The sequence below is a fragment of the Delphinapterus leucas genome, chromosome 18 (assembly GCF_059928025.1).
Source record: "Delphinapterus leucas isolate spDelLeu-1000000601 "Yukka" chromosome 18, BTC_Dleu_Yukka2, whole genome shotgun sequence".
Taxonomy (NCBI): Eukaryota; Metazoa; Chordata; class Mammalia; order Artiodactyla; family Monodontidae; genus Delphinapterus; species Delphinapterus leucas.
Window position 1 is genome coordinate 53,797,576 of NC_143146.1, and position 14,268 is coordinate 53,811,843.

The 14,268-nt window shown below is 43.1% G+C and overlaps 1 protein-coding gene across 2 annotated transcripts in view; it reads left to right on the forward strand.

Annotated features, from left to right (window-relative positions):
• The window catches only part of CNMD (chondromodulin), a 28,051-nt gene extending 14,004 nt beyond the window's left edge, over positions 1-14,047 (forward strand). The window contains exons 4-7 of one of the 2 annotated variants that reach the window (XM_022574428.3): positions 16-129; positions 5,225-5,378; positions 9,458-9,627; positions 13,741-14,047. In XM_022574428.3, coding sequence (XP_022430136.1) covers positions 16-129; positions 5,225-5,378; positions 9,458-9,627; positions 13,741-13,956 — 654 coding nt within the window. In that variant the 3' untranslated portion in view covers positions 13,957-14,047. The remainder of the gene's footprint in view (positions 1-15; positions 130-5,224; positions 5,379-9,457; positions 9,628-13,740) is intronic. The other variant, XM_022574429.3, reaches the window with a different exon arrangement.
• The last annotated feature ends 221 nt before the right edge of the window (positions 14,048-14,268 follow it).

The window sequence follows — 14,268 nt, forward strand, 5'->3', positions numbered from 1 at the left end:
ACTTTTGTTTCCTAGGGCATCACAGGAATCCGTTTTGCTGGAGGGGAGAAGTGCTACATCAAAGCACAGGTGAAGGCTCGAGTTCCGGAGGTGGGCACCGTGACCAAGCAGAGCATCTCCTCTGAACTGGTGGGTACCAGCCTGCACCACACAGCAAGGGCTTTGGGCAGACATTGAAGGTACAACCCTTTCTGTCTCTAGTTCCTGGATAGGTTCATGACCAGAACATAAGTTCTCTTTCTTCTCTGCCAAAGGAACTTAATTATTTTGGTCCTACTCATTGGTTCCAAGTGATCATTCTTACATGATGTAGTATAATTGGAGGTTTTGGAAAACCAGATTTTAAAGTACATAAAGGGGATTGGTCATGACATGGCCCTTATTTGCCTGATGTTAGGGAACCATCTGATCAGTGATTACGACAACCTAAAGGGGACTTCCCTGGTGGTGCGGTGGTTTAGAATCTGCCTTCCAATGCAGAGGACGCAGGTTTGATCCCTGGTCAGGGAACTAGATCATGCATGCCGCAACTAAGAGTTTGCATGCCACAACTAAGCAGCCCACCTGCTGCAACTAAGACCCAGTGCAACCAAAAGAATTTTTTAAAAAAATGACAACTTAAAGGACTTCATGGGCTTCCCTGGTGGCTCAGTGGTTGGGAATCCGACTGCCAATGCAGGGGACACGGGTTCGAGCCCGGGTCAGGGAGGATCCCACATGCCGCGGAGCGACTATGTCCGTGAGCCACAGCTGCTGAGCCTGCGCTCTGGAGCCCGCGAGCCACAACTACTGAGCCCACGTGCCGCAACTGCTGAGGCCCGCGCGCCAAGAGCCCGTGCTCCCCAACAAGAGAAGCCACTGCAATGAGAAGCCCGCACACCGCAACAAAGAGTAGCCCCCGCTTGCCACAACTAGAGAAAGCCCATGCGCAGCAACGAAAACCCAACGCAGGCAAAAATAAATACATTTTTAAAAAAATAATAAAGGACTTCACGTGTTAGGATCTTTTCATTAAAGGGGCCTCAGGAGCCTCAAGCCTCACTCCAGCCTCAGCGCCACTCAGCAGGGAGATTTCCTCCTGAAAATTCACCATAGCTGATCCCTTAGCCTCTGCTGGAAAGCAGCAACAGGGCGCTCCTTCCCTGTGTATCAGGCAACTTCATGGGAGGTAGTTCTAATTGTTTTGCCCTACGTTGAGCTGAGTGACTCCCTCTGCAATTTCTTCCCACTGGTTCAAGTTCAGCCCAAGGAGGCTACTCAACATATATCGAATTCCTTTCCTATGTGTCAGGCTTGTGAGGTGCTTTAAACATTGTTCATCCATTTATTATTAATAGCTTGCCTTTGAGCTTGGTATTATAAAAATGTATGTTAAGAATTGCACACAGAGTTATAAAGACACATTTAACAATAATACCTTACACTTACTTGGTGCTTTAGGGCTTACAAAGTAGCCGCATTCGTTCTCATCTTCCATTTGAGTTGTGGCAGGGTAGGGTGGAAAAAAAATGGACTTTGGAAAAAGTGGGTTCAAATCCCAGCTCTGACACTTGCTATGGATGTGGCTTCAACTCTTTGAGCCTCAGATTTGTCACCTACAAACTACAGTGTGCACCCTGTCCCCATAGCCCTGAACTCGATAGATAATGAATACGGCTGCTCCTTTAATTCTTAATTTTATTATGATCAGCTTTGATCTTTCCAGTATCCCCGAGAGGGAGATATATCAGGCATCAGCTCCCTCAGGGCAGCTGAGGAAAAATAAGAATAAGCAAAATTGCCTGGAAACTGCCCAATTGTTTGCTCTCCTAGGAGCAGCCCCAGGTGTCTCAAAACAAGAGCTAAAACCAACCCGTGAGTTTTTAAAGTTGGCTCTCATGTCCTCAGTATCTCCTCTACTCCCAGTTTCCCCACCATTCATCCTGTGAGGTGGGTTCCAGCCCTTCATCCCTCTGGTGATTGTCCTCCGATCATGATCTGGTTTGTTCCCCATGAGCTGCGCCCTTCAGAACACAAGTGTGGACCCGCTGGTACAGAGTCTAAAAATGAGACGGAGACCGCCTGTGTTCTGACCTTGAACATCCCTTATTGCATTACCTTTTTTTAATGGTCCTATCACTCAGTTTCTGTTATGAAGCCTTTAGTGAACTAATAACTCTTGACATTTCCCCCATGAGTGGATATAAAGAACCAACTCCTCAACCATAGCCGACCGAGATCTTATCATAAGTTTGCAGTTCATTTTCTGATTTTTTTAAAAACAAGGTGGCGTTTTTTTTCTGATTTTTTTTTTTTTTTTTTTTTTTGGCTGCGTTGGGTCTTCGTTGCTGCGTGCGGGCTTTCTCTAGTTGCGGCGAGCAGGGGCTACTCTTCGTTGCGGTGCACGGGCTTCTCATTGCGGTGGCTTCTCTTGTTGCGGAGCATGGGTTCTAGGCGTGCAGGCTTCAGTAGTTGTGCTCATGTGCTCAGTAGTTGTGGCGCACGGGCTTAGTTGCTCCACGGCACGTGGGATCTTTCCAGACCAGGGATCGAACCCTTGTCCCCTGCATTGGCAGGCGGATTCTTAACCATTTTGCCACCAGGGAAGTCCCTTTTCCTGATTTTTAAAAACAATACTTTGTCATTGTAGAAATTTGGGAAATACATAAAAGAATAGAGAAGAAAATCACCCACAGTTGCATAATCCACAGATAGCTAATGTTAATGTTTTGGTGGATTTTCTCCATGTGCAAATGTATGTGATATTCTTTTCAGAATTGAAGTTATACTGGTGTACATTCTTATTATTTTCACTTAACTTTAGGTCTTCTAAAATGTAGATTATAATGGATGTATTGTATGTCATCATATGACTATAATTTTAAAAGTCTTTTGTTCTTGAATACAGGTATCTTCAATTTTCCATTTTTCAAATAATAATAATTCAAAATAATTTTTTGAATACAGATATAATTCACTGTGGTGAATAGTTTTGTATTTAAATCTTTGCCTCTGATTCTTTTCTTAGGCCATAGGGGTGAATGCTTTTTCTTGTGTTTTTGTTGTTTATAGGGTGTGTGGTGGATTCTCTGGTGGACAAAACCAAATTCAGGCAACGTGTTTGTGGGAATTAGGAATGTGTTTGGCTGTCAGTAGCAGCACATTACGCTTAGAGTGACTTAGACAAATAAGGATTTTTCTCCACAGTAAGTAATGTGGAAGTAGGCAGCCCCAGACATTGGGGCTCTCTGATTTTTTCGTCCTTTCCTTCCAGCTCTAAACATCAACCACGCAGTCAAGTAAGGAAGGCAGGAAGACGCTGAGTAGTGCCAACCATGGTTTCCCTTAACTCGGGAAAAGCCAGATGCCTTCTCAGCCCCGCAACACACTTTAGCATGGGTCGCATTGTCTAGAGCTGGTCACACGGGCACCCCTAGCTGCCAGGGAGTCTGAGAAAGCAGGTGTCTCCCCTGGGGCCAGCAGATTGCTGCCACCAACAAAAGCAGGATTGTGTTGCAAGGAAAGGGAGGGAGGGAGGAAGGAGATGGGGTCGGCAGCTGAAAGTATGTGCCATACGCTTTTTATTTAACATCATACACTTTTTATTTAACATCCCTAGCTTGTAGGTTGCGCACACATGCATTCTTCCTATCATCCCATTCGGTGTCCACACACTTTAGATTGTGATGGGGTAGATTTATGCACCACTAGCTCTCATACATTTTTCATCAGTTTTGTATAACTTTTATTTTATTTATTTTTTTAAAAATTTATTTATTTTAGGCTACAGTTATTTGGGTCTTCGTTGCTGCGCTCGGGCTTTCTCTAGTTGCGGCGAACAGGGGCTACTGTTCATGGCGGTGCACGGGCTTCTCATTGCGGTGGTTTCTCTTGTTGCGGAGCACAGGCTCTAGGCGCATGGGCTCAGGAGCTGTGGCTCACGGGTTCTAGAGAGTAGGCTCAGTAGTTGTGGCGCACGGGCTTAGCTCCTCCGCAGCATGTGGGATCTTCCCGGACCAGGGCTCGAACCCGTGTCCCCTGCATTGGCAGGCGGATTCTTAACGACTGCACCACCAGGGAAGCCCAGTTTTGTATAACTTTTAAAAGCTCCTATACCCAAAGAACATTCATTTCCTGGATGGAGCCATTTAACTTAAGGTAAATAACTGGATTACCTGAGTGTTAGCTACCTCCAATAACTTTAACTTGTTTTAAGGCAGCCAGAAGCCTGAGGGAGAAAGCATAAATGAAGTGCTGCTTTTAGCTAAAAAATAAGAAAACATTTTAATTTCTCCAACCTACAACCTATTGCAAACTAATAAATGCGTGAAAGGAGCAACCTGGCAAAATAAATTTGTCCCCTAGGTTATCAAACTATTCTCAGCATCTCGCTGTAGAAGAAAACTCAGCATTTAGCTTTGACATCTCAGTGGTGTGCTTGATGCAGAGAACATCTGAAATACGTTTTGTTATAGCTGGGAAATGTAGAAACGGTTTATGTTAAATACTACTTTGAACTGAAGACATTAAAGAACCAATTGCCGGCTTCTTCCATCGTGGTTTGGCAGTGGCAGAACAAGCCCCCAAAGGACTTTCACTTCACACGAAGGGCTCCTCTATCCTTTATCAGATTCCAGAGTCCGTTCAGTTGCTTTTCCTCTAAAACACCTTTGATCAAAAACATCAGATTAACCTAAATCTCAAAGTTGACATCAAGTAATTTTCACTTCCGCTCAGGACGCTCGTATTCACACATTCGAGTTATCCAAAGGCAGGATGGCATGAGGGGTGTGGAATATTGTGCGAAAAGCTACAGAGAGAAGAGATTAGAACTTCAGAGTGTGTGTGTGTATGCGTGCGTGCGCACGTGTGCGAACGCGAATGCGCACACATATACACGGAGAATTCTCATTAAGTTTTCTTTTAAATTTTATTGAAGTATAGTTGATTTACAATGTTTTGTTAACTTCTGCTTACAGCAAAGTGACTTAGTTGAACAGATATATGTTCTTTTTCATATTCTTTTCCATTATGGTTTATCACAGTATATTGAATATAGTTCCCTGTGCTACACAGTAGGACCCTGTTGTTTATCCATCCTATATATACTAGTTTGCATCTGCTAATCCCAAACTCATTAATTTTTTATAGGGCGAAATAATCTTTTACCAACACATGAATCTTAATATGCAACATGTTCCACTGCCCTCTTTGTTTAGTGCATTTCATTTTCACTTACTTACAGGAAGGCAAGATCATGCCTGTTAAATATGAAGAAAATTCTCTCATCTGGGTGGCTGTAGACCAGCCCGTGAAGGACGACAGCTTCTTGAGTTCTAAAATCTTAGAACTCTGTGGCGACCTTCCTATTTTCTGGCTTAAACCAACCTATCCCAAAGGTAACATTTTAAATTCTTCTGACGCTGCTTGGAATTCTCCCTGCCCTGGTGAGGTTCCTGTGAGCCCCTGCACAGGCCCAAGCATGTGACAGGGAAGATGAATCCGGGTGCACATCACAGTGTCACAGTAATTGGTGTGAGAGATCAAAGGGAAGGGAAAGGACAGCCGTGAATGTCGCAGGGCAGGGCCAGAGCAGCGGGGTGACAGGAAGTAGGTGGGCCTGGAACACCTCTGCCTTACCTGAGAATTTTATTTATGACACTCCCACTGCTTCCGCTCTGCCCCTAATCTCTGTTGTTTGCACTTTGCAATTTTACATTTTTTTATTCCTAAAGCAGAGAATCAGGGGTCTAAGAAGCTGTTACGCCGCCGAATCCTTATTATGGTCAAACCTTGAATTCTGGGGCAGCCAAAAGCAGCTGTGGGCATAGGCTGAGATTCCTTAAGTTCAAGGTCCACTTCCAAGTCCGGGGAAAATAAGTGAAGGACCCCTGGGGTTCAGAGCTAGGTTGGAGCACCCTGTGGGCTGTTTCCCGGTGGAGAAGGGTAGCTGATGAGCTCTGCAGGCCAGGCTCTTTTCCCGGATTTTGTCTGTCTCCAGGGCTGCTCTCTTGGATCCCACCCCAGTCACCCCACTGGTCTCCCAAAGTCCTACTTTGTAGCTCTGGCTCAAGCGGGGCGAAAAGGCCCCTCTCCTAGCACAGCCTAGATAGGCTATGTTCTCAGAAAGATTATGTTGAACTCAGAGAGACAGCAGCATGGAAATAAAGAAAACACAGGAATTAAAACCACCAGACTTAGGAGAAGGGAACGAGCAGTTACTATTTAACGGGTGCAGGTTTCAGTTTTGCAAGATGAAAACTGTTCGGGAAATAGATGGTGATGACGTTTGCAGAGCCATGTGCCTGTACTTAATGTCACTTAGCTGTACACTTAAAAATGGTTAGAATGGTAAGTTTTATATATATATTTACCACAATTGGAATAAACAGGGACTTCCCTAGCCGTCCAGTGTTTAAGACTCTGCGTTTCCAATTCAGGGAGCGTGGGTTTGATCCCTGGTCGGGGAACTGAGATCCCACATGCCGCGCACGGTGCGGCCAAAAATTTAAAACACACACACACACACACTCCAGGCTTCTGATTCTGCCATGGCTAACTTATTCCTACAGTTCACAAGTCTTATTCAGTTCCAAAGCTTGGATAAGACGGTTACTTTTTAGCCCAGGCAAAGCAAATAGGATGCAATTTATAAGCTGCTGGCAGTGGCTGACTGGAAGAGTGGGTTGAGAATTCCAAGGCTACACGCAGGCTCAGTGAGAAGGAATCCTCTGAGCGGTGTCTGCCACAACCCTAGGGGCTGCCAAATGGACCATCGCTTTTGCCATCCTAGGTCTTGCCCCAGCGGGTGGTCGCAACTCAATTCTCCGGCCATTTACAAGTTCTGGCTTTCAGTTCCCCACTTGCCTCCACGTGGAATGGGCCTTCTTGCCTTCCACTACCCAGCAACTCCTTCTCCAATACCTTGTCACCTTTTCCAGTCAAGGACAAAAGTCTCCAACTCTGCTACATGTAGACCTCTCTCTGATCACTTTCTGTTTGAGGACATGCTTCTTACCCAGAGAGTTCATTCATGTATTCATTCAACAAACATTTATTGACACGTTTATTATGTGCCATTTATTTGTTCTAGGCACCTGGAATGTGCTGATGAACAGAAGAGACAAGAATCCATGCCCCCCAGGGGTTTTACGTTGTAGCTAAAGGGAGACAGTAAATAAACACTAAACTAAAATAAGGAAATCGTATGGGATGATCCAAGGTTCTATGGAAAAAGAGCAGGGCAAGGGGTCTGGGGGTGGGGTTGGGAAGACAGCGCTCTTGGCAGTGCTGGGATGACTGATAAAATGAGAACCATCAAAAAAAAAAAAAAAAATGAGAACCATCACCCTCTGGGAAAGAGCTTGTTTCCTACATCCAAGATGTGACTTGGCCCCTCACAGCTAACAGCATGACCAAATCTTTTTTCTTTTTGCCGCACTGTGCAGCACGCGGGGTCTTAGTTCTCCAACCAGGGATCGAACCTGTGCCCCCTGCATTGGGAGCACAGAGTCTTAACTACTTGGACTGCCAGGGATATCCCATGAGCACATCTTAAGTATTCAATTATGTATCATTAAGTATTAATTACACATCGTAAGTATTCAGTCATCACACCATCCATCCAAGAATTACACACATTACATACAACACCAGAAAAGTAGAAACCACCTAAATGGCCCCAGATTTGAAAAGCATTAAATAAGTGTTGGTGTAGTCATAGGATGGAATATCATAGACATTAAAAGTGAGGGAATTTTTTTTCCAGTCTCATAAATGCAGTCATATTTTACAATAAAGTCAACAAAATGAAACCCTCCCTGAGGATGCCTGGCTCCCCGCCACCTAATTCTAATAAAAGCCTCCCAGCTCCAGGGTCCAGCAACCCCTGCCCTTGGATCTTTATGCTGGCAGGTTATCAGTGTCATGTAGCTATATCATCAGAGACCCTGGGAATGACGCTGTACAAGGTCAGAGGAAAGCGGGGAGGGGGGTGGGAGCTGAGGTCTGCTGAGCTCGGGCTGTGCACCAGGCACCGTACTGTGCTAGAGCTTTACATCTTGTCCTCATTTAACCTTTGCCAACAACTGTCCAGCTAACTAGTAATATTCCCACTTTATAGATGAATAAACTAAGGTTCAGAGATTGAATCACTCTCCTGAGGTCATTGTTAGTTAAAACAAGTGGAGTTGCTAAAAAAAAAAAAAAAAGGAGTGAAGTTGAGGTTTGAATCCAGGTTTCCCTGATGCCTCTCCAGCCCTGCCACAGAAACCAAGAAGCTATCTGGGGAAGCTATCCATGGCTGGACGCACATGCATGCCCTCACAGATAACATAGCATCATATCATCACCACCTGACGTTTGAGGGCTTATGATATGCCAAACGCTATGCTAAAACCCTTAGAAACAAATTCTCATGAACTCTACTACTATCCTCTGAATTAGATACTATTATTATCCCCGTTTTACTGAAGAAGAAACTGAGACTGAGATGCCAAAGCCACCCTGTGTGGTCCTCTCTCCGTTCTTGTTACTCGGCAGCCATCAGTCCTGCTGCAGGACCCATGAGGCATTGTGGAGAATGAGGGCAGTGGGCTGGAAGCCAGAGAAGTTCGTGTTCGACCCTCTTCTCTGCCACCTTCTGTGATCTCGGCCAAGTCACTTGGTCTTTCCGAGCCTTGTTGCCCTTTTGTATAAAAGTATCTGCTTATTCTATCCCAAATGATTTTTAAAAGAATCAACCAAGATAATAGTAAATCCCCTGAAAACTGTAAAGCTTTATACCTATATAGTAAATTCATGAGGAATGTGTAGGGCGGCAAGTAACAGAATAGCAGACCAACAGTGGTTTCAACAAATACGGGTTGACTTTTTTCATACAGCCAGAAGTCTGGAGGTAGGTCTTTGGCACTATCGTCAACTCTCTTTCTAGCTCACCATCTGCTATCTGAGGCATGCTGGCTTGTCATCCTTGTGCCTATCACTTCTGGTCACGTAACCCAGATGTCACATCTACATTCAAGGAAGACGGACGAGATGGAGGGAGCTGTATCTGTCCCCTTTTAGAAAGCAAAAGCTTTCCCAGAAACTGCACTAGCCTAGTCTGCTTATGTGTCATCTGGCCATTCCTAATTGCAAGGGAGGCTAGCGAAATAAGTGCTATTTTACTTTCTCAGCCCCTAAGTAGAGGCAGGCAAAGAAAAAGGGAACTGAGAATGGATTTTGTCAGTTATCTTACAACACCTGCCTCAGTTAGTATGATAAACCAAATTCTGATTATCTGATGTTTAACTACTAACCCAAGACTGTGAAACATGCTTTATTCTTATGAAAATCATTAATACAAATTTAAATAGGATCTGGTCGTATGTGTTTTAATATCCTTTTCTTATGTTTTTCACCCTGATAAACACAGAATTTCCTTAATTATTCAAATAAAGGAATTAATTTACAGCAAGTTTTGGGTTTTTTTGGGCAGAAATCCAGAGAGAAAGAAGAGAATTGGTAAGAAAAGTTGTTACAACAATGACCACAAGAAGATTACGCAGTGGCCCATGGGGCAACCCAGGGCCTGGAAGACCAAATAACGAAACCAGACCCAGTGTTCAAGAGGATTCAGAGCCCTTCAATCCAGACAACCCTTACCACGTGTGTACTGGTGTTTGTATGACAGGTTCAGATGACTGCACTAAACCCAGCACTGAAGCAGTGATATTTCTGCTTGAGATTTCAAATAAGCGTCTAGTATTCAACTGAGACTTTTACCCAATTATTTTAAAAAATACATCTTTTGTTTGTTGCAGGGTTTATAAATGAGGGTAACAACTCTTCAGCATTGCTTCTGTAGTATAAAATCCTGATTGGTTGTACTCCTTGTTCAAAGTTGTTTTCTGTGCTCTCCTTTTTTGAATCACAGGCGAATTTATAAAGACAAATTCATATCAGGAATTTGATGATTTAAAAATATTTCCGGGAGTGTGCCCTGCAGGCAACACACAGGATGAAAGTATTCTCTTTCCTCCTTTATATCCACTTTATTCGTCCATTCAACAGACATTCGTTGAGAACCTGCTCTTTTCCAGGCCCTGTGCACACAGACAGGAGTAACTTCTGCCCTTGAGGGCACTCAGTCCATTCGGGAGACAGACTCACATATGGGGATCAAACACTTTAGACAGAAACCTCGAGAACTGGTGTTTGTAAGGATGACACCAACATGCTAAAAACTTCTCAAATCTTCAGTGAAATGTAGTTTTACCATTACTATACTTTGCAGGGAGTGAAAATAGAAAAATAAGTACTTATGTGTAACTAGTGTTTTAATTGAAAAAATAATACACGCATGTATTTTTTTAAACAGTATAAAAATGTATACAATGAAAAGTGAGTTTCCCTTCTACCACAGACACCCTCCCCTGAGCAACCTGTTAACAATGGCTATTTGCCCAGTTCCTTTGTATAAGTGTACACACACACACACATTTTTAACACAAAAAAGCATACACAACTTCCACTTTGCTGTCTTTTCAGTTCCAATACAGTGTTTTGGAAGTTTTTTTGTATCTCTTATATGGATCCACCTCATTCATTTTAATGGCACCATTATATTCCATTGTGTGGATAAATGTACAGAAATTGAACTAGTTCTGCTTTGGTGGACATGTATTTTCCTCGAATACCGTTTTTTTTTAAACTTTTTATCTTATTTATTTATTTCTCTGCGTTGGGTCTTCATTGCTGCATGGGGGCTTTCTCTAGTTGTGGTGAGCGGCGGCTCATCTTTGTTGGGGTGCACGGGCTTCTCACTGCAGTGGCTTCTCTTGTTGCGGAGCATGGGCTCTAGGCGTGCAGGCTTCAGTAGCTGTGGCACGCAGGCTCAGTAGTTGTGGCGCATGGGCTTAGTGGCTCCGTGGCATGTGGGACCTTCCCACACCAGGGCTCGAACCCATGTCCCCTGCATTGGCAGGCGGATTCTTAACCAATGCGCCACCAGAGAAGTCCCTCCTCAAATAGTGTTAATAAGATACACCTTGTACATGCTTCATAGGGTATGGGAAGGAGTAAATGAGGTAATGCAGGTGAAGCTCTTAGCACTGTGCTGGGCGCATAGTAAGCACTACCTGACTCCATGTTAGCTATTAGTCTATACCTCTTGTACACTGTAGGAGTATATCTTTACCACTAATATTGAAACATGGGTCTGCTGGGTCAAAGAATTTTACATTTTAATGGAGGACACTAAATTGTCTTCCGGGGAATTACAGCAGCTACATGTCTTCAAATGGTAATGAAAGGCCTAATTTATTATCAAACTTTTAAAAAGTCTTGGGTGTAAAACTGTATCTCCTGGTTATCTTTTTCTTGCCAGTCTTTAATTATGTGTAAGATTGAGCATATTTTCATACACAGAGAAGTCATTTGTACATTTTCTTTCCTCTTGTTTCAGGTGTTGCAAATATATTTTCTAGTTTACCATTTTAGACTAATATATTTTAGAAAGATTTAGAGCAAAAAAGTATTTTTTTTTAAGTAACCCAAGGCTTACCAGAAAACTCAGGACACCACAGTACTTCATTCCGTAAAGCTCAAAGAATAATAAAGAAATAAAATCTGGGACTTCCCTGGTGGCACAGTGGTTAAGAATCCCGCTGCCAATGCAGGGGGCACGGGTAATCCATCCCTGGTCCAGGAAAATCCCACATGCCGTGCAGCAATTAAGCCTGTGCGCTACAACTACTGAGCCTGCACTCTAGAGCCCTCAAGCCACAACTACTGAGCCCGTGTGCTGCAACTACTGAGGCCCCTGTGCCTAGAGCCCGTGCTCCGCAACAAGAGAAGCCACTGCAATGAGAAGCCCGCGCACCGCAATGAAGAGGGGCCCCCGCCCACCCCAACTAGAGAAAACCCGTGTGCAACAACGGAGACCCAACGCAGACAAAAAACAAAAACAAAAACTGAATAGGCAAACAGAAAACTTAATATAGTTTATTCTCTAGGTAGCTGGCCTAGCTGCATCTGGTTCTAGGGATGAGGGCATCAGCCCCTCCACAGAAGGGCAGGATGTGACTGCCCTGCTTTCAGGCTTAAGTGATCCATATTCTTGAAAAAATTTCACTGGTAACAGTTTTTTCCTTTATTACATGTTGAGCTTTAAGCAGGAACACCTTCCCCGTGATCTCCGTCCTTCACATATCCCTTTAAGGAAATATCTCAGGGCAAGAACCTGAGATTTCTGCCAACTTTTTAATCCTAACAAACTTTTGTTGAACCCTCAGGTGAGGAAATGCCTCAACCAACAGGCTTTTTGACTACTGCCCTGGAAGAGTGAGTGACAATTAATTAATGAGGCAGTTTTTAATTTTGCTGTCCCAGATGAAACTATTTCAAGAGATAAGGGGGAAAAAATGTCTAAAGGGGACATTCTAAAGGGGAGAGTCTAAAGAATTTTTTAAAAAATGGTGTTAAGAGAGTAAGACAAATACTTTGATGACAAAATCTGAACATAGGCTGTGTCAGACGGTGTTAATGAATTGTTAGTTTTGTGAGGTGTGATAATGGCAGTATGGTGCAGGAAAATGCTATCTTATTTTGGCAAGACATTCTAATGTATTTATGGGTGAAATGTCACAATGCCCTCAAGTCTCTTTAAATTTACTTCAGAATTTAAAATACTTTAAAAAAATCAAATTTAACAAAAGGTTGGCAATTGTCAAATCTAGATGTTTGGCACACAATTTTCTCCACTTTCCAATACGTTGGAAATTTCTCATAATAGAAAGCACCCCCTCACACACACACAGCAAAAAAAGTTGAATAAAGACTTTTTAAAAAGTATACCAGAAAGGTGATAGGGTTGCTTAAGTTCACTTAGCTCAAGCCTAACCTATGTTGGTCCTGCATCTCCCCAAGTTATTCTTCCAGGAAAGAGGCTTAAATTGAACAAAGAATTTCCATGAATGATAAGGGCTTTTTGCCAGTGTAATTCAATGTCATATTAAAGAGGATACAGACTCTTTACCCCTAGAAATCCATGAAAAGGAAAACCAGATATTACATAACTTGGCAGGGGCACGTTTCTTCCAGTTCTGTGATCTCTCCAGCAGCGAAAATAGGGTTCTGTAGGTGACTTTTACTTCGATACGAGTTTGTATTTATGTAACTATAATGATGGCACATAGAAACTAGAAGATAAAGTTTAAGGTCTTGAAGCTTTACACCGTATGGTGCCTTCTTCTGAGTGTTACAGACCCTTATGTTGACACAAAGGCAGAAGCTAAGTGACTTGGCAGTGTTCTCAGCCAGTTCAAGTGGAATAGCAATCTGTTGTTAGCCTGGATCAATGAGTTTCAAAATGTGCTCCCCAGAGCCCTGGAAGCCATTACTACAAGAAGGCACCAGGGTGCCGCCGCAGTGGCAGAAACGTTACTTTTGAATCACGCTCCCTGTTTTCCTATTTAAAACAAATTGAGTCACTAGTGAGTGGTAACCATGGCTCATTTAAGGCATGGAGAAACTTCACCATAACATTCAAAAAACAAAAAAAACTAAACCTTCCTGCCAGCGACAGATTAGCTAGGATGGGAGTTCCCTGATGTTAGAAGGATTTCTGAATTATAAGGTTTAAAGATTGAAAACTCCTTACAGAAAATAATGCCGATTTCTGGTAGCAGTAAGACATCCAGGACCTTATTTTAAAATAATGTGGATGCTATAAACTTCTCATTATGAAGGAGACACAAATAATTCTCTTTTATTTCACAGCAGCAGGAAGGAGAAGGCATGACATTCGACCCTAGATTGGATCATGAAGGAATCTGCTGTATAGAATGCAGGCGGAGCTACACCCACTGCCAGAAGATCTGTGAACCACTGGGGGGCTATTATCCATGGCCTTATAATTACCAGGGTTGCCGTTCAGCCTGTAGAGTTGTCATGCCATGTAGCTGGTGGGTGGCCCGCATCTTGGGCATGGTGTGAAATCACTTCATATACCAGGTGCTGTAAAGAATTAACTCCAGAAACAACCAAAGTTTGAGGCATCTTGATGCTGAAGGGACCACGAAGTATTTTATATTCCATCTGAGCAATGTTATTCGAGACACTTAACAGAGTATTTTTGAACTGCTTTACAGAATTTTATCCAGGATTGCAAATGTACTGAAAGGGTAGTTTAAGTCTAAAATATCATCATAGTCCTTTTACTACTTGCTCTGTTTTGCTTTTCTTTGCCAGTAAGGCCTGCTTTTAAGACTTCCTTACCAAGCTATTTTGAAATAATCATGAAAAATT